This window comes from Penicillium diatomitis (genome assembly GCF_028827545.1).
Source record: "Penicillium diatomitis strain IBT 30728 chromosome Unknown utg000001l_segment0_segment0, whole genome shotgun sequence".
NCBI classification, from domain to species: domain Eukaryota; kingdom Fungi; phylum Ascomycota; class Eurotiomycetes; order Eurotiales; family Aspergillaceae; genus Penicillium; species Penicillium diatomitis.
The window spans coordinates 2,766,538-2,785,348 of NW_026623173.1; the positions used below are offsets into that span (position 1 = coordinate 2,766,538).

At 52.6% G+C, this 18,811-nt stretch overlaps 6 protein-coding genes across 6 annotated transcripts; 3 read left to right on the plus strand and 3 right to left on the minus strand.

The window, feature by feature from the left end:
* Positions 1-503: 503 nt before the first annotated feature.
* On the minus strand, positions 504-2,960 carry N7539_000763 (dipeptidyl-peptidase III; the record flags this gene model as incomplete). The annotated part of the gene is made up of 3 exons (XM_056930367.1): positions 504-1,619; positions 1,684-2,563; positions 2,677-2,960. 3 exons carry the CDS (start codon positions 2,958-2,960, stop codon positions 504-506), a joined length of 2,280 nt encoding a protein of 759 aa, XP_056794660.1.
* A 557-nt stretch (positions 2,961-3,517) lies between these two features.
* Positions 3,518-4,956, minus strand: N7539_000764 (branched-chain amino acid aminotransferase, cytosolic; the record flags this gene model as incomplete). Its single annotated transcript, XM_056930368.1, has 4 exons — positions 3,518-3,530; positions 3,591-4,289; positions 4,350-4,647; positions 4,719-4,956. 4 exons carry the CDS (start codon positions 4,954-4,956, stop codon positions 3,518-3,520), a joined length of 1,248 nt encoding a protein of 415 aa, XP_056794661.1.
* An 835-nt stretch (positions 4,957-5,791) lies between these two features.
* Positions 5,792-8,590, plus strand: N7539_000765 (putative protein kinase Scy1; the record flags this gene model as incomplete). Its single annotated transcript, XM_056930369.1, has 3 exons — positions 5,792-5,947; positions 6,007-7,231; positions 7,296-8,590. 3 exons carry the CDS (start codon positions 5,792-5,794, stop codon positions 8,588-8,590), a joined length of 2,676 nt encoding a protein of 891 aa, XP_056794662.1.
* A 641-nt stretch (positions 8,591-9,231) lies between these two features.
* N7539_000766 (glutamine amidotransferase subunit DUG2) lies at positions 9,232-12,643 on the minus strand (the record flags this gene model as incomplete). Its single annotated transcript, XM_056930370.1, has 6 exons — positions 9,232-11,078; positions 11,152-11,338; positions 11,401-11,946; positions 12,017-12,148; positions 12,215-12,340; positions 12,419-12,643. The coding sequence occupies 6 exons, from the start codon at positions 12,641-12,643 to the stop codon at positions 9,232-9,234; spliced, it is 3,063 nt and encodes a 1,020-aa protein (XP_056794663.1).
* Positions 12,644-14,867: 2,224 nt separating this feature from the next.
* On the plus strand, positions 14,868-15,380 carry N7539_000767 (uncharacterized protein; the record flags this gene model as incomplete). Its single annotated transcript, XM_056930371.1, has 1 exon — positions 14,868-15,380. One exon carries the CDS (start codon positions 14,868-14,870, stop codon positions 15,378-15,380), a length of 513 nt encoding a protein of 170 aa, XP_056794664.1.
* A 1,778-nt stretch (positions 15,381-17,158) lies between these two features.
* Positions 17,159-18,738, plus strand: N7539_000768 (uncharacterized protein; the record flags this gene model as incomplete). The annotated part of the gene is made up of 2 exons (XM_056930372.1): positions 17,159-17,218; positions 17,338-18,738. 2 exons carry the CDS (start codon positions 17,159-17,161, stop codon positions 18,736-18,738), a joined length of 1,461 nt encoding a protein of 486 aa, XP_056794665.1.
* Between the last annotated feature and the right edge of the window lie 73 nt (positions 18,739-18,811).

Below are 18,811 nucleotides of genomic sequence, written 5' to 3' on the forward strand. Positions count from 1 at the left end.
GTGTGAAGAACCTATATCACAGGTGGTGATCTACTTAAGCTTGTGATATAAGCTCTTCACTAATCTGTAGACTAATTCAAGAACTTGTTCATTGAGCGGCAAATATCATGAGCAATAATTTTGAAAAGTGGTTGCAGCATATCTTCATGTATATATAGGTAGGTCAATGATGATCCTAGTCCTGTACCTACGACAAAGCGAATCCATTCATCTACGTCCTGCGTAGATCTCATTAGGTTGAAGTGTTTTTGACATATTCAAGTCCGAGACTTGAGAACATTATATATTTGTCAACGCTAACAGACGAGGCTCGACGATCGATCTAGGTCCCTGCCCCTACCTACCTATAGGGCTGGTACAGACATGGATTGATACACCGGCCATCTCATTTTATGTCTCGTACTTCCTAATCCAACCTCCAAACCTGGTAACATACAAATGGAAGCGCTCATGGAATGTCATATGACAGTGGATCCTGGCTATGTGGAATGTAACTTTTTCATTTACACATTTCGATCCACGAAAGACTGGATCATGCCCTCCAAGGTCGGCTCATACTCCTTCAAAGTGACCTTGTCTCCATCCAAAACAGTGTTGGCCTGCACAAACACCTTGCGAGGAACCTTGTTCTTAAGAACAACCTCCCGCACCTGCGAACCCCACCACTTATCGACGGAAGTGATCTGATCATACATGCCCTTACCGGCCTCAATATCAGCAGTACTCTTGTAGACGTGCAGCTTCTGCAAGTACTTGGCAACGGCAGGCCGACCGTGGCTCAGGATCTTGGAGCGATCGAGGTGAATCTCTAGATCAGACAAGTCTTCCTTGGTATAAGACAGCTTCACAAAGTCGTCGCCTGCATCGAGGAATGTACGCAGAATGCTGTAGCGAGCCTGCATGTGAGCCTGTCCCCACTTCTGGGTCTTGGGGTCCCAGAATTCGAGAGCAACAAGACCAGCGCGAGCCATCTGGAGATAAGCTGCGTAGAGGACATCGCCAGCCTCGCCGGCCATGTCCTCCTTGCCGTCGCCAAAGCCAAAGATTTTGAGAATCTCGAAGTCGCAGCCCAAGACCATGGCAACGCACTCGGCGCGACATTCCTCATAGGAGGAGGCAATTGCGCCGAACACCGAGCTCCATGTCTGACCGGGCTTGTACCAGGTCGAGACAGGCTTACCGGTGACCGGGCTGACGGGCGGGTTCGAGATGTCAAAGTTGTACTGGCCTGGCGCGGTCTCTTGCAGCAGTTTGCCGGTACCGTGTCCGAGAAGCTCATGGATACCGACCTGAACTTCGAACGCCGGATCACGGCAGCGACGGAAGACTTCCTGGTCCTTCTCGGCAATGAATGGAATAGGCTCATTGGGCGCCTTGGCGCTGAGAACGTTGCCGAGGGAGACGTTCTTGAAGCCCAGATTCTGGCGGATATCGTCGTAGTTTGGCAGATTAATACCAGCAGGCAAGCCTGAGCAAGCGAAGCTCAACACTTCCAAGGAGGTAAAGTCAGGGCTGAGGAACTTGTCTTTCTCAAAGTCCTTACCCCAGGGAAGCTTGGGGATCATGCTTTCAGCGCTGTCCACCAAAGCGCCAAACGCGCGAGTGCGCTCCAGATTCACCTGCGCAGTGAGTTAGCAAGTCAGGTCGACGCAAAAACGGAATGAAAGGGAGAGAGCCTCTTACCAGAGCAACAAAACCTTCCCACTCTCCACGAACACCATGGGGATCACGGTAGGTCTCGACAAATCCAAGATTTGTCTCCAAAGCAGGTTTTTGGTCCTTAACCCAAACGCGCTGACTCTCCTTGAAAGCTTCGATAGAGCCAGCACCGAATGAGAGCGCATAGGCATCAAGCATCTTCTTCTGGTTCTCGTTTGCGGCATTCTTCTCGGCCAACTTGATGCTGTGTGCAATCTTGGCCATTTGCTCTTGATAGTCTCCAAAGACCAAGCGGAGTGTCTTGCCCTTCAGAGCACCATCCATCTCAAAAGTATCCGTTTCGCCGAGATCACGATCCCTCGCAGGAGGGTTGGCAACTCCCGAAGCGACCAAAAGCTCGAAATCGCCCGATGAGGTCTTGCGAATTCTCGTATTTTCCAAGGCAAGTCCCTTCTTCTCCATCAAATCTCCAATAGCGGTGATTTCGTCCTTGGTGATGGTAGGCGAGTCTGGGTAGTAAGTGGTCATGTGCCCGTCCGCTGGGTAACCTAGGTGCATCAAGGACTGTTCGCTGGTCTCGTAGATGCCGCCACCGGTACTGTTGGCCTTTTTGAAAGCTTCCTTGGTTTCTGAGGCGCTGGAGCACAGAGCTTCGAGCGCTGATGCTGAAATCCGGGGGATGAACTTGGAATCACCAAAGCCCTTGTAGTTGCCACAGTTGCCTAAGAATTGTGCGGCATATTCGAGGAAATAGCGGAGGTCTTCATCGCTGACCTGAGTCTTTTGAGCCAGGCTCTTCCAGTCTCCATTGCAAGCCGCATGGAGAGCAAGAATCAAATCGTAGATGGGCTCTGACTCGGGTGAAACCTGGCGCAAAGTCACACGAGTACCTTCGAAGGCGGCTCTAGATTTATACATAAGCTAGTCAGCATCCAGCATACGAGTTAGACACACATGATACGATGTGTTGCAACATCTCGTCGCATCGCTTATGTAGTAATTCACAAGGTAACTGACCTGCTCATGTAATGGGCATATCGGCGAAGACTCTCATCTTTCAAAGTATCAAAGTGCGACTTGATCTCCAGCCGCACCACGCTAGGCGGGGAGTCAGCCAAATAGTGTTGCTTGACGCTGGCATCCATCATGACTGATTGTCGCAAGCTGTGTGAGTGGGAGAATGAAGAACGAAGTCTGGGCAGTCGGTGTACTGCGGAAGTCACGCGATAACTGAGGGGTAGCGGAGGTACGGCGGAGCTCCGGGGAAGCAAACGCGGCGTAAAGCCACGCAAATACTGCATGGACACTGGAGTTATTGATTTTGTTCCAGGAGCTATCTCTATGGAGGCATTGGAGTATGGGTCATGGACACTACATATGTCATATGACATCGGGTGGAACAGCTCTCGGCAATGCCAATGATCGATGAACACAGAGTTCCGCCTTTGAGCCGACACTACGCGCCAAACTGCGCCATTGCTCCACAGGGTCCAGATAAGAAAAGTACCAAGCGGGTTAAAATTGTATGGTACTCGGCACTTGCTGCTACTAATCCGTGTCGACCTGGGATACCACTGTTGTAGATGTCTGTAACTATGGATGGATGCATGAGGCATCGATGACTGATCACAACTACAAGACAAGGAACAACGGATTATTTCTGCAAGGTAATTGCATGATTTCGAGAAGGGGTGAGTGAATCTCGATATTCAGAGATCAGAGCACAAGGTCTCGCTTTTGCACGGGCATGATGCATGACAGCCGAATTTTAAAAGTCCACAATGCAGTATGTCATCCAAGAATGTCGATTATGATCTTTTCTATATGTGTATGATCAGGTGACGCGAGAGAGGCGGGTTTAGATTTTGATGCTGTTAGGAGGGTCAGTCTTCGTTTCACGTATTTCCATTTTCAGTCTTCGGTCAGCTTACCTCCAAGCGTGCTGCTCATCACCGTACTGAATAGCCTCGATCCAGCTCTTCATCTGGAGGGCAATCTCACCGGCCTCCTCATCCTGCTTCAGACCGCAGTCGACCATCTGGCCGCGGTAGCTGATGTTGCGAACCGGGCTGACAATGGCTGCGGTACCGGCGCCGAAGACCTCAATGAGGCGGCCCTCTTGAGCAGCCTGTGCAACATCGGCCATACGGATCTTGCGCTCGGAGATCTCCCAGCCCTGAGGAGCGAGGCGCTCGCGGGCGAGAGCAAGGACGGAGTCACGAGTGACACCCTCCAGGATAGTGCCGTCCAAAGGAGCGGTGATGAGCTCCTTCTGACCGGTTTCCTTGTTCTTGATGGCCAGGAAGAGGTTCATGGTGCCGACCTCGGTCACGTACTCCTCCTCACCGAAAAGCCACAAGTTCTGCTGGAAGCCCCGCGAGGCGGCCTGAAGCTGGGGCAAGATGCAAGGAGCGTAGTTGGCACCGAGCTTTTTGTCGCCCACACCGCCGGGCCAGGCCCGGACGGCGTAGTCGGTGGCTTCCAGAGAGATGGCCTTGAAGCCGGTAGGGTAGTAGGGCCCCACGGGACTGGCAATGACAAAGAGCATGGCGGACCCGGGAGGTCCGACACCCAATGTCTTCTGAGTACCAATCATGGTGGGTCGAAGGTAAAGCGAGTAGCCACGAGCACTGGTTGCCTTGTCATCAGTCTTGCGATACATCGAAAAGAGCGATCTGGTCAATGCTCACTCTGGAATGAAGCGTTCGTCCAACTTGACGAATTCTCCAATAAGACGTGTCAAAGCCTCTCCATCGAAGGTAGGAAGAGCAATGCGGGCTGACGACTTGTTCAAGCGCTCCATGTTCTTGTTGGGACGGAAGAGTCGAATCCCGCCATTTTTATCCTTGTATGCCTTCATTCCCTCGAAACATTCAAATGCATAGTGGAAGACACATGTGGAGGGATCCAGGCTGAGGTTCTGGTAGGGAATGATCTGCGGCGAATGCCAGCCGTCGGTAGCGGTCCATTCGACGGTGAGCATATGATCTTCACATAATTCCAAATTAGCATTGATAGGCCTTCCATAAAACAATGGCGTACAAACACAGAGTCCGTACCAGTGAAGGTTTTGCCAAACACCAAGTCCTTGTTAGGGGTCAACTCCTTGGGCGTCGTGGTCTTGGTCACAGATAATTTCGAGACATCCAAATCAGCGAGCTGCTGCGAGGCGACCGCAGTCGTGACGCCGAAATTTCTTTGCCATGACCGGTGAACCGCGAAACTGTGTGATGTCAAACGGGGAGTCGCGAGGCCAGCGAGGGCCTTCCGGCGAGTCAGTTGTTGGAAGGTCTTCATTGCTGCGGGAGAGATTGTCAGATACAACCGTCAGATTATCTGAAGAATACTTTGGGGACGCACTAGCGGAATTTAAATGCGCGATAACTACTCCGCACCGCACTTCCAGACCAAACTGCGGAGGACAGGCTCAACTCCGCGGCGCGCAACAGCAGCAACAAGCGCTTCACCGCCCGGGCAAGTTGCTGACAGTACAGCATGACTCAGATGCGCGGGCGCGGGAGGAACCCAATCAACAGTGCTGATTCCATCTACTGATCCGATCTCGGATCAACTGAAGGGCGCGATTCTGCGGGCACGTAGTCTTTAAGCCGACGCAAGCCGCTATCATTGATGCCGACTGCAGACGAGAGTCTTGGACGGGTCTTGATTAAAATTGCGAGAATACATGCTGAATCATTGGGCCGTTGAGATGCACGAGCAGAAGAGTCAATTGCAGGATTCGGTTTGGAGTCTATTAGTTTGATAGCTGTAGGGTAGGTAGATAGTAGATCAAATTACTAGATACAGCGACCATGGGGGATGACGACACGTGACTCCACCCGCACCCGCGATAGCTCGTTATCGCTGCCGAGCTCGAGAGCATTGATGAATTCGTGAGCCGCCATTGATTGTTGACTCGGGGCCTTCAAGATCCGCCCGCGCGACAAAGAGAGCATCGTGCAAGACAACGACAGTCTGCAGGCGCTCCAGAATAAGTCCATTGCTGCCCATTTGGTCATGCGATCTGTCACACGCCGGTACAACAATCAGCTGTGAAGTGCTGAATTGACTTTCCCCTGAGCCCGATCGTTTGGATGAGGGGCCGCCGTTACGTGCGTCGCAAACAGCCAGCATGTTCTCGAATGCGCTGAAGTCCTTCAGCTCCAATATCTCCGCCAACTACCAGATCTCACCGCACCCGACCATCTACTCGGGTCCTTGGAAAATCCACGACGCGAAGAAAAAGTCGACGGGCACCCCAGCTTCAGTATTCATATTCGACCGCAAGGTCCTGGAGCCTCGATCGGGGGGATTCGGCCGGTCAGGGGGAATCCTAAGAAGCTGCAGGAAGATGTCATTGAGCGGCTGAAACGGGAAGCGAGCAATTTGGCTCGCTTGCGACATCCCTCAATACTGCAAGTGCTGGAGCCCGTGGAAGAGACTCGCAATGGAGGTCTCATGTTTGCAACGGAGCACTTGACCGCCTCCCTGTCGGGACTTTTGCTGGACAAGAACGAACAAGAGGGCTCGTCGGGCTCCAGTGCACGTGGCAGTCGTTATGTGGTGCAGGATGCCGATGGCACAAGGCGACGGCGCGAAATCGAGATTGATGAATTGGAGATTCAAAAGGGTCTGCTGCAAGTGGCCAAGGGTCTCGAATTCCTCCATGAATCAGCTGGCTTGGTCCATGGAAATTTGAATCCGGATGCGATCTATGTCAACGCCAAATCCGACTGGAAGATCTCCGGTCTTGGCTTTGCTGGTCCCCCGGATGCTTCAGAGACCCGATCCACGCTACCTCCATTGGCCGTTTCGGAAGTTCTGTATCAGGATCCTAGACTACCAGCATCGGTGCAATTGAACATGGATTATACGTCACCAGATTTTGCATTCGACTCCAATGTATCTTCGGCCGCGGATCTTTTTTCGCTGGGCCTGATCATAGTCGCGCTGTATAACTCGCCTCATCTGTCTCCCTTGCAGACGCATGGCAATCTGACCACGTATAAGAAGCTCTTGAGCTCTCCATCCACCACTCCATCTCAGAACAACAACTTTCTTTGCTCCCAAACGATCCCTCGTGATGTTTTGTCCCATGTTTTGCCACGACTGATCACTCGAAGACCGGCACAACGCATGAATGCGCGGGAATTCCAGCAATCGCAATACTTTGACAATGTCTTGGTCTCTACGATTCGTTTCCTGGAAACCTTGCCGACCAAGAACGCAAACGAGAAGACTCAATTCCTCCGGGGCCTTCAACGCGTGCTTCCGGATTTTCCAGTGTCTGTCCTGGAAAAGAAGTTGCTGGGGGCCTTACTGGATGAGATCAAAGACCGTGAATTACTACCGTTGATTCTGCAAAATGTGTTTGGAATCTTGTCCAGAATTCCCAGTGGGCGCCGTGCACTGCCAGAAAAGGTCATTCCGCGCCTCAAAGAAGTGTTTGGTACACCTTCTTCCAAACCGGCGAGCCAAGACCGGGACTCCAAGAAAGATGCTGGACTCATGGTCATATTTGAAAATATGAAGCTGATTGCAGAGAATTGCTCGGGCAGTGAATTTAAAGATGGTTCGTTTGTATTCCCTGATTGATCAGATCTTGAATCGACCGCCATGCTGACATGGACGAACAGATATCCTTCCCCTGATTAGATTGGGCATGGATTCGCCCACTCACACCTTGGTCGATGCCTCCTTGAAATGTCTCCATGTCATGCTGCCAGTTCTGGACTTTAGCACTGTGAAGAATGAGGTTTTCCCACCGATCGCCACCACATTCAGTCGCACCAGCAGCCTTGCCATCAAAGTCCGCGGCCTCGAAGCCTTCAGCATCCTTTGCGGAGCCGCGCCTACAGAGAGCAACGATCTAGAGGACGATCTCAACGGCACCGTTCAAACAAAGCCATCCGCCAAACCTTCCATCTTGGACAAATACACGATCCAAGAGAAGCTTGTCCCATCCCTCAAGGCCATCAAGACAAAGGAACCGTCCGTGATGATGGCGGCTTTGAAGGTCTTCCGCCAAGTTGGAAAAGTCGCGGATACCGAATTCCTCGCCCTCGAAGTTTTGCCCGTACTGTGGAGCTTCAGTCTTGGTCCCTTGTTGAATTTGGAGCAATTCAACGAGTTCATGACAGTGATCAAATCCCTGTCAGGCAAGATTGAAAAGGAGCAAAAGCGAAAGCTGCAGGAGCTTTCATCTGGAGGTGGCTCCGGTGGATTCCAAGCAGCAGCCAACAATGCCGCATCATCTGCACCCGATCTCACAGCACCAGACATGGACGACGGCAGAACCAATTTCGAGCGTCTCGTACTTGGAAAGAGCTCAGGAGCCACGAATAGCCAAGATGTTGATCTCTGGGGCGGCATGGTTTCAGAAGCCGCTTCAGCAAGCCAGACCCCCGAGCTGCCAGGTCTTTCCCGGTCGACAAGTAGCCAAACACGCCATCATCTGGCATCACAGAGCCAATTCGGGTTCCGATCCATCACCCCGGATCAAAAGCTTGGCGCAATTCCGTCCTTGGAGCCGAGCAGACAATCTTCGCCGCCGATATCATCCTTCCCAGCAATGCAACCATCAACCAACACTTGGAACATGCAACCCCAGGGAGCTCATCGAGGAGGCAATACTGCATTCATGTCAGAAGCACCGTCCAGTCAACCCTCCATAGCACGGCCAACAACGCTTTCACAGCAAGCTTCCAATTACTCCGCCTTTTCCATTCCTCCTCCTCCCAACAATTTCAACAATACGGCTTCACCATCCAACACCCTTCGATCTCCCTCACAAAACATGCACCAAGAATCAAAACCTGCGCCCTTTTTCCGCCAATCCCAACAACAACAGCAATTACAGCAGCACCAACATCACCAACAACCTCAGATCCCGCAAAAACAAGGTCTGGACAAATACGAGAGTCTCTTGTAGGGAGAACAACCCAGTACCAAGGCAATGAGCGCTTCCTCGTGTTTTGTGTCTGCATTGGATGAATTGGATGACAGGAAATGTATGACGTTGCTAGGTTATACCCCCGCTTATTTGATGATAATCTTTGTGTTTTGGAAGTCCATGAGGTTTGAATTGTATTGACTATTCAATTGCACGATAGCGTTGATGTAAAATGATTCTTTGGTTAACCGCATGACGAGCAGTAGCTGAGGCTTGCTTTGGAAGTTTATCGGGATTGTAATTGCATTGGAAAGGCCGCGCGATCGGAGTGAAGCCCGAGAATAAGATCAGGTAAATTATACTCTTGATTCAATTGCTCTTAGTAAGGTAGATTTGTCTCTCGACTCGTCATACAGAAAGAGTATAAACTCTGATTTCCTCTTATAAAGTCGCCGAAACGAAACGAGCGTATTCCTACCCCCGAATCCCTCGAGATCCACCTCTCACAGACCCGAAAAAGAAAAAGAAGAGAGAAGGGCAAGCGCCCTACTCTCCTCTCATCCTATCATCAACTGTCTCTCTTTGCTTCCCCTCTCTTGGCAAGTGCACTTTCCAAACACAACCACAACCGCACATCGCGAATCAAAATTCCAAAGTGTCAGTGCCATTGCCAGTGCCAATCACGTCAAATTTCCAAACACGTATCTGAAAATCTCACGACTCTTAAACAAATTCTCCACTCTCATTCGCTCATTGTCCAAATGCGCGTTATCACTCGCCTGGCCGCAGGGCAGATTGGCTGCAGGCGCACCGAATTCTTTTTCGAGGAAGCGGATGGTGGGGATGGAGCCTCCTTCGCGGATGAAGATTGGTTTAATAGGGGGTGTTACTGATGTTGGTGGTGATTTTGATGTCGATTGGGATTGGGATATGGATGTTGAGGGTTGGAGTGGGGTTGATGGCGGTCCTTGGTTGGGGTTCAGGGTCGAGGGAGTGTCCTGCGACGAGAGTGCTTCGAAGAGGGTTCGGGACGGGGGTGGTAAGGGTAGTGGGTTTGCGGACTCGGTTGAGTGTGTGGATGCGGATTTGGCGAGGGTGTTGGATGTTGGAACGGGGGCTGTGCTTTGCGAGGAGCGTTTGCGGGCAGCGGCTTTGCCGGATGTTGTTGTTGATGAGAGGATTACGCGGTCAACGTGGGAGGCGAGACTATCGGAGGACTTTTGACGGGGGAGATGGATTGGGCAGTTGGAGGAGTCCGAGTTGCCGGTAGTGTCGGTGTTTGCGTGTGCGTCTGTGCCGGGATTGGCGGTAGCGCCTGTCGACGCAGAGAGGCCGGAGTCGAGACGAGGGATAGGATATTGATGTTTGGATTTCTGAAGATGGTCTGGACTCCACGCGGTGCTGATCGCCTCGGAGAGCGTGGCAAAGATCTGGTTGTCGGGGTCTCCAAGCCAGGCGTCTGACTTACCGGTGATTTCCACGGTCAGATCGTTTTGAGATTCGAGGAGATCGAATTGCTCCTGAGCAAAGGCCGTCAGGGTGGCGGCGACTTCGTCGGCTTGTTGATCTGGAACGATACGGATCGATAGGCTTGCCTTGGCTCGGCGAGCGATGGTCGTGGTGCCGCTCTTGTTGCCGGGGACCTCCATTGAGTGCACGGTCAGGGAGGGCTCCCGCCAGCGGTACATGAGCGACTTGATGAGAGCTTGACGATCGGAGATCTCGGGATGCTGTGGGAGCAGGACGTCGGCAATGGCTTCGAAGCGCTTGCGTTCGGCCTCGGACAGGGGGCGAACGGCGTCGTGAAAATCGGGCAGATTGATCTTGCCCTTGCGTCCGACGAGAGTGGACACGAGCATCGAGAGGTCCTTGACAGGTTCGTCTAGGAGCGAACTTCCGTCGATACCGCTATGGAGATCGGGATGGTCGCTCGTGACGATGAGATTGGCGTGGACAACGCCGCGCAGTCCATAGGTCAGGCAAGGATTTGAATCATCCAGCCAGTAACTGTTGGCCAGCAAGACGTAGTCTATAGGTCCAATCTCGGCCTTGTGTTCGTGCACCGTTTGGTGGAAGCCCTGCGAACCAGACTCTTCTTCTCCTTCGATAAGGAAGACAACATTGCACGGGAGTGATTTGGTACGAGCCAGGTCAGCTGCAGCATATAATGAGGCCAGGATAGGTCCTTTATTGTCGGAAACGCCACGACCATAGAGGAAACCGTTGATTGAGGTGAGTTGATATGGATCTGAGTTCCACTTCGGGCGGTTTAAATCTGCTCCGACGATATCGTAATGCCCGTAGAAAAGGATGGTCTTGTCCGTAGGCTGCGGCGACGTTGCAGAAAATCGTGCAAAGACAATGGGGTTTGTATCTTGGCCCGTGGTCAACAATTTGGTCTTCGCACCAAGATAGTTGCAGTGTCGACGAAGGAACGCAGCACCCTGATTGCATTCCCCAGCGAACTTGGGGCTGGCCGAGATGGTCTTGAAGGAGACAAACTTGGCAAGTGTGTTCACCATTTCATCTTGAAGACATTAGCCCTTGCAAATCAAGCCACACTCCGCGGAAAAGAGAGAGGATGTCTGATGTATAAATACCATTGCTGATGGGGGGCAATTCTTCCTGGGAAAGGAAGAATTCTGTCAAGTCCCAGATACCAACGCTATTGTCATTGCCACCAGTAGCATAAATTTGCCGGTCTTTGACGCGTCCAACTGCCGAGGCCAGCATCGTACCCTGATGGGCAGTCCAACCACCCACCTCTTCGAAGCGGGAGTTGAATTTCTATTTCCACGTGTGAGATGATGACTTCGCGAAAGCAGGGAAGCTGACAGATGCATGCATACCTTGACTGTACCGGTAGAGTCACCACAGATGGCAACGCCCTGAATGACGTGCACAGACCAAAGATCACCCGTATGCTGGACAATGCGTTTGACCAATTGTTGCGAATCGAGATTCCAAATATTCAGAGCACCACCGGCCAGACCACAGTAAAGTAGGGACCCCTCCACCGCAATTGAGAGCACCGAGTCACCATTTTGCAATTTCGCTATCTGGGTCGGCGCAGTGTTCAGCTCCTGACCCAGGCACCACAGCTTCACCGCGCCATCTCCTGCACCGGTCAACAATGCCTCCTCGGTTGGGGCCGACTCGACCAGACCCTTAACTAGCAGCATTGCGTAGATGTAGCCATGGTGAGCAAATAGCTTGTGGTGATCTCTTTTGAAGGTGAGCACGCGACCTCCTTCCGAGACCGCGCTAGCGCCTTCTGTTGAGCGTGGTGCGCGAGTGCCATCTGGCCCCCGGGAGTCAAAGAAACGGTGTGTGCGTTTTGAGGGATGGGCTGCTGGAGTTTTATCCAGTGAACCTTCCTCTGACAAGTTGCACCACTGTACGAAAGGTCATTAGCTTGGGACATCTATACATGCGTTCTCTGAAGAGGGGAAGGGGATTGCGCACCTGGATACTGGTGTTCTGGGCACCGCAGTAGATCGTCTCATTGTTAGATGAAAAAACTACGGAAAAGATGTCGCCCACGTCATGGTGGGAGTAGATTGAATAGAGTCGCTCAAAGGTCCTCGTCGACCATACCTGATTGGAAAATTAATGCTGCACATTTCTCTAGAAATATTAGCGTGTCGAATCAATGCAACTCACATTCACGACCGAATCTCCACCGCTGGAGAAGAGATAGTTGCCATCCTCGGACAAATACAGACCGAGCACACTTTCTTCGTGTGCGTGGACCGAGAGGATCAGCTCATACGTGTCCAATGACCAGGCCTGTGAAATACAGTGAGATGATGCATCAAGTAGACTAAGCGGGTGAACTACTGGGTCAATCCACGTCAAATCACTTACAACAATGTCACCACCCTGCAGACCTGCAAACACACACTCCTCGTCAATGACGAGGGCCAGTACCGACCGGCTGGCTAACACACGGTGACCGATACCACAGTCACTTCGCGGATACGTCAGCGCCGAAGTGTGCGTGTCTTGAACCGCTGGGATATGCGCGTCCGAGCCCCAAGTCTTCGACTGGTCCTCGACCTCCGATGCACTACCGGAGTCGACTGTGTCCATTGGAGGAGCCGTTAGCCAAAGAAGAACCCCGAGCCGTGAATCTTGATGACAAAAAGAGGGATGTAGAAGAGTCAAAGGCGGCAAATGCAGTGTAATGAAGGTTCAATGCCAATCAGAACAGTCTGATCGATGCCAAGTTGCACAATCTTGACTCGAGCTTCAACTGCTTGGGCTGTAGATTGCAAAGATGCGGCGGATGAGCTACCGGCAGAAAGCGAAATGATTCATCCAAGTGTGGAGTGGCGGTGCGGGAACGGAGTCCACCCCCGGAAGCCAACAAGGGGAGGTCCATCGCTGGCCGATTTGACTCACCGTCCCTGGTTTGCATATGGAGCCTATCTCGGCAAAAGGATCGAAGGGGTCTGGAGGACAGGTGTTGAACCACGACGTTGTCAGTGCGAATTGCGTATGGTATGGTATCCTGAGCAAATGAGAGACACCGATGGTGGTGGTGGCCGAGACCGGGCCCTTTGACACATGGCGATCGATTGGTTGCACTCTTGGGCTCTTCTTCGAAGGCTTCCTTCGAGAACTTGCCGGGCCACAGCGACAGTGCGAGAGACCGTTTGTTCAAGGCCCGAGCCGTTGGATATTGAGACTTTTCTGGGACCGCTGATCACATATGCGCCAGTGTGTTGGACAAAGAACCCGATCGGCCACGGTTGACGATGCTCAAGGTATAGCGAAGATAAGGAAGAAGAAACATTGATCGTGCGCCACAGCCACACACTCTTAGACTCACTTTGACTCCCAGCACAGCCGGGCTACAGGTGGCTGCGCACTATACTGGTTGTTGTCGTTGTTGACGTTGTGGTTCATCTTGAAGTTCGCCACCTCGATCAAGGGAAGGGTCGAGCGGGATATGAGTGAGGGTGGTAGGACAGCACGGGCAGAAGGTGCATCGCGGTGTGACCTGAATCGAGCAATGTCAGTCCGTTAGGAGAAATTGAGAAGAGGATGAAGAAAGAAAGGAAGTAATTCCAGTCGAGATGCAGGATTTGGTCTGAGAGGCCGAGCGTGCGACCGATATGGTGGATGGGTCGTCGTATCAAACACCCCTTCTTTTAGTTGAACCTAAAACAAAGTACAGAACACAATTCCATAGAACAGGTAGTAAGGGCACAGATAAGACCGGCCAGATGAATTGATCCCCGGTGATGGACCTGACAGTCTATCTCTCTGTTGACGATGGACTTCCATTCACGATACTCGTTGGTCCCTCGCAGAGGATACAGTAGTACAGTAGTGGGTCGGAGGTGATCATGTTGGGACTTGAGACTGTGCCTGATGATGACAGTTGCCCAACTAACAAAATTTGAAAACACTAGTAGAAGCACGGTAGTACTCCTGTCTCAGGCTGTCGGTGTGCCCTGATATAGTATAATGTACTAAGTGATCTAGTACCGTACTCTGTAGGTAGTACTGACAACGGAGTATGAACTACATCACCTGATCCAGGTGTCGAAATAGGTCACAGTCACCATTTTCTAATGCTTCTTCAACCTCTCACCGCCGTGCTACAGGTAGACATGGTGGCTTCATCAGGGGACTTACAATTTACTACTTACCTTGCTAGGTACCTGAGCAACTCAGCGCGGGTCTGCTACGTGCTGTGCTTTTGATCACTGGATTTCTGTTGAGCATGAGAATGTGCACCCACGAGTCAGTCTCAAGATCCGGAACTTTGGCGAAGAGCCTTATCTCTACCGAGCATGCCATCATCAGGCATACCCTGGAAGCTAATCCTCCTCCGGAGGCTTGCATCAGCATGGGCACTACAGCCGCCGTCGGTGTGATCGGAGCCCAAGTGTACGCAGTGTCTCGCTGGCGTAATGAGATGATCGAGATGGCTTGCTCACGACGACTGAGAAAGGCAATGACACACTCTGTGGGACATACCCACTCCGCAGTCGCACTTCCGCTGTCCGCACATCCGCAGTACTGGCACGTCACAGTCACACTCATTCGACTATGGACATAGTGACGTTTCTAGAGTCTGGCCTCATGTCTACATTTTCGTTGTTCAATGACTTTCGCTCACAGCACTAACGGGCCCGGAAATGCGAGAGAATCGCCTTGGAGATGCATCATGTACTGCACTGTCCTGAGTACGGCACCGACCTCGAGTCCTCGACAGTTCAAGCACTTGGCAGTAACGTAACACCAGGTCAATATGTGACGGTGACCACTGACCAATGGACCACACTACCCGACTACCGCATCCATGTACCTCTATCTGCACAGCCACTACAATGTGGCTGGTGAGGCTGAGCATCTACATATTCTGCCGGGATCTCCTTTGGTATCAACAACAGCGGGGGTTGAAAGGCGGTCACTCGAGTGGCCCGTGCCTCTTCACGTGGCCTGGCCAAGGTCCCCGGCGAGAGTCATAGTGGCGGTGACAGGCCACTACCAATCAGAACCCGTGGGTCACCGCTTCTTCAGCGGGGATCCGGTGAACCTGCTCCAGGCTAAGAAGACTTACAGTACTATCGCAACTGACTTACAACAACAAGAATCCTACTACTATCGAGAAGAAGACGGAGCTCAACTCAAAGTTCACTACTCGCTCGACTGCGAAAGTGCCCCAGGCGGTGATAGCGGAGATGCACTTACTATGCGGCCATGCCTCCTCGAGTCTCGGCAGACCCTCTATGACCCGTTTGACTCCCTCTCTATTCACGATGGCAGCAGGTCTGTGTTCACCAGGCTCTCCACCCATGCCGAATTGATTTGATGGGGAAGTGGTTCCGGCCCCATCATGGCTCCAGGCAAACCCGTTCGTGGCGCTTGTTTTTTTTTTCATCTCTTGATCATTGAAATGATCAAGAGATGGGTGATTTTGATAGCAATGATATACTTTCGGTAGTCGTCGTGGACTCATTGCATCTATTCCAGTCCTTTCTTTTCTGGTGTCTTTTAGGTTGTAACTGTGCTTCCGTCCTTGGAGTGATATCTCCGATAGGGTGACGAGTCCCAAGTCACGAGTCGCAGCGCTTAAGTTGGATGAGCAAAGCGTCGTCGATCCAGCAGTCCACAGTCTAGACAGCCTTTGGTACCTGTTCACCTGTTGACCTGTTGACCTCCAGCTTCTACTCTGCACAAGTGCATAGGGGTACTTGAAAGGTACATCTTGGTCGAACCCATCATCCAGTTGCCGCCTGTCCCCTGGATGTCCACTTCAATCCTCTCGATCTTGTGACAGTGCCAGTAGTACTACAGAGTACAGACTGTCCGACTACTATTTTGTTACGAGACTATACTCACTATAGTACTCTCACTGGTGTACTAGTCCTCTGCAAGTACAAGTACACTGACTACCACTAGAGTACAATCTCCTCAACAGCACTTGCTCATCACGTATCCCATCCATCACTTGGCACCAAGTCAGAGTGTTGCCTCCCCCCACACAACTCGCACATCCAACACTCCCCCGGGATCACAGTCTCACAGATAGCGGAGCGAGTCACGACAGCCACTCCCGGTTGGGTTCTCAACCCAGCATCATCGTCAAAAACCACTCGGCTCTCCAACCGACGAGACCGATTCGATCAGCCCCTCGCGCCCAACGCTCATCGGACGTGGAATGTGAGCTTCTGCCTCGCTGCATGATTTGCTGCCGCCCCGTCGCTTCACTATCAACCCAACCACTCACCCGCTTGGCCGTGACAAATCTGACAGGGACAACCCTGATCGTGACAAGCGCGAACACCTCGTAGTCACTTTCTTGCCGACATATCCACGACCTAAGGTTGACGGGACCTGTGGCTCGATACCTCCTCAGACACCATTCTCCTGCCTGTCGGTGAAAAGTTGCTTGTTCGGGGTTCTGCCCAACTGCTTGCTGCATCAGGGCCTGCACGTTGATGCCATCGACCCCAGCCTCCTCCGATTCACGCTGATCCCGCTTGGATGGGTCGGACAACGCTCGCCTTATAATCAATCGGCCCAGTCGAGCGTATCAAAGCCTCCAATCTTCTTTTGTCGATATTCTTCCCCCGGTCGGCTCGGCGCGCTGATTCGACTGTTCGCTTCTGACATCTGCCATTCAAAGAGTCTGACCATCCTTCTGCCCCCTCTTGGCTGCCGCCACTTGGGCTTCTCCCTGCAATTGACCTTCGGGGGTGGAAGTAAAGCGAGTCGTGTGTGTGTGTGTGTGAGAGAGAGAAAGAGAGAGAGTAAGAAATACCACCACCCCCCCCCCAGTCATACTTACACAGGTGACCTTTTTAAATGGTGGCTGCAGCTGTGCCCCTGACATGGGCCTTTTCAGCTAACATCGTTCAGGTTTACTGCAGGCAGACCTTGATATCAGAATCAGTCCACTGAACTATTTTTCTGGGCGGCGAGAGGGGTTCACACCATTACTGACAGGAACCTCGAACATACATCACAATTTGGACTGCACCGTGCATTAATATTTGCCTGGTGACCCCCTGTTCGCCGTGTTGTACGCTGGTCGTCCCATGAGTGTTTCCGTCTCGAATTCAGGCGCCTGTGACCTATTCTTCAGCCATGGCGCCCCTTGGTCAGACTATTGCCGTGATTGACAAGTCCGGCAAGGTGGTGAGCACCGTATGTCAGCATCTTTCTTTGGTCTTCCAGGATCGTTCTTGTCAGGCTCGGTCCAGAGGAGTCGCCATGAGCTACAACCTAAAACACCACGTGCTGTGTTGCTAACATCCAATTTCCAGAGCAAACAACTCTTTGGAGTCTTCAGTCAAGCCAAGGCCGCGTACAAAGAGCGTAAAGCCGCATTTGACTCCGAGCGCAATGCCAAACTCGCTGAACAGCAAGCGCTCGAGGCCATGGCAAGGTACCAGATCGACGATGCGCCCGCACCCTCGGTTGTCTCTCGACGGAGTCATCGTAGCAGATCTCGCCATGAGACCAGTCGCAGTGTTCGTCAATACGCCGGTTCGCGCATCGAACAAGACCTGCACTCATCAGCGGGGTCGAGACCTCCTTCGCAATACGGCCCCAGCGAGGCAGCAGTCTCTCGCCGGCACACGCATGGCGAGCTCATGGTGCGCGATGCCCAATCCATCCCGGCCCGCTCCAAATCCGACGCTCACATTGACATGGACCTGGCGTATGGTGAAGTTCACCCCAAGACCTTGATGAGATATACCCCACCGAACCCCAACCTTGACGAACAAAAGCAGCTGGATGGACTGGTCACTCGCGCGCAGTGGCTTCTCGAAGAAGCTCACTGCGTTCAGCACAGTGCCACCGCAACCATCTCTCATCTTCAAAAGAACCCGGACGCCATGGCCGCCGTGGCTCTGACGTTGGCGGAAATCAGCAATCTCGCCGGTAAGATGGCGCCCGCTGCGCTCTCTGCAGTGAAGACGGCTGCACCGACCATCTTCGCCCTGCTTTCGAGTCCTCAGTTCCTCATCGCTGCGGGTGTGGGACTCGGGGTCACCGTTGTCATGTTCGGTGGGTACAAGATCGTGAAAAAGATCCAAGGCGGCGCTCTCCCAAGCCTTACCGGCCCGGAACCGATCGAGATCCAGGAAGAACCAGTCGGCATGGACGAAATGGTCGAGCTCAACATGGAAGCTGGAAGTCGCGTGGAGAACTGGCGACGAGGCGTGGCCGACGTCGAGGCCGAAAGTCTGGGTACTTCGGTCGATGGCGAATTCATCACGCCGCGAGCAGCCGCCATGTCTGGGATTGACATCTCCACGGCGCGAGCCATGCGCGATCCCCGATTCAAATTTGATGATGATGGATCGGTGGCGTCGTCGAGAAGGTCCCATCGATCGCGTGCCTCTCGTGCGCACACGTCGGCCGAGTCAAGAAGTGGACGGTCGAGACGTGGCGGTGCCCCCGAAGAACCCCCTGCGTCAAAGGCTCCTTCGGCCTTCTTCCCCCGATCAAAAGCTCCCACGGTGGCTGCGAGCAAAGCGCCCAGCAAGGTGCCGAGCAGAGCGCCCACGAGAGCCCCCAGTCATGCGCCCAGCCGAGCTCCCAGCAAAGCACCCTCCAAAGCCGCAACACGAGTATCTGTCTCTGAAAAGGAGAGCAGGCCTACGGATAAGAAGAAGAAAAAGGGTCCCAGCCGATTACGACTCTTGTTCACCGCATGAACATTCCAACCCTCAATCTAGAGCAACCGTATCACTAATCCGTGTGATGGACACGAACATTCTATGAAAAAAA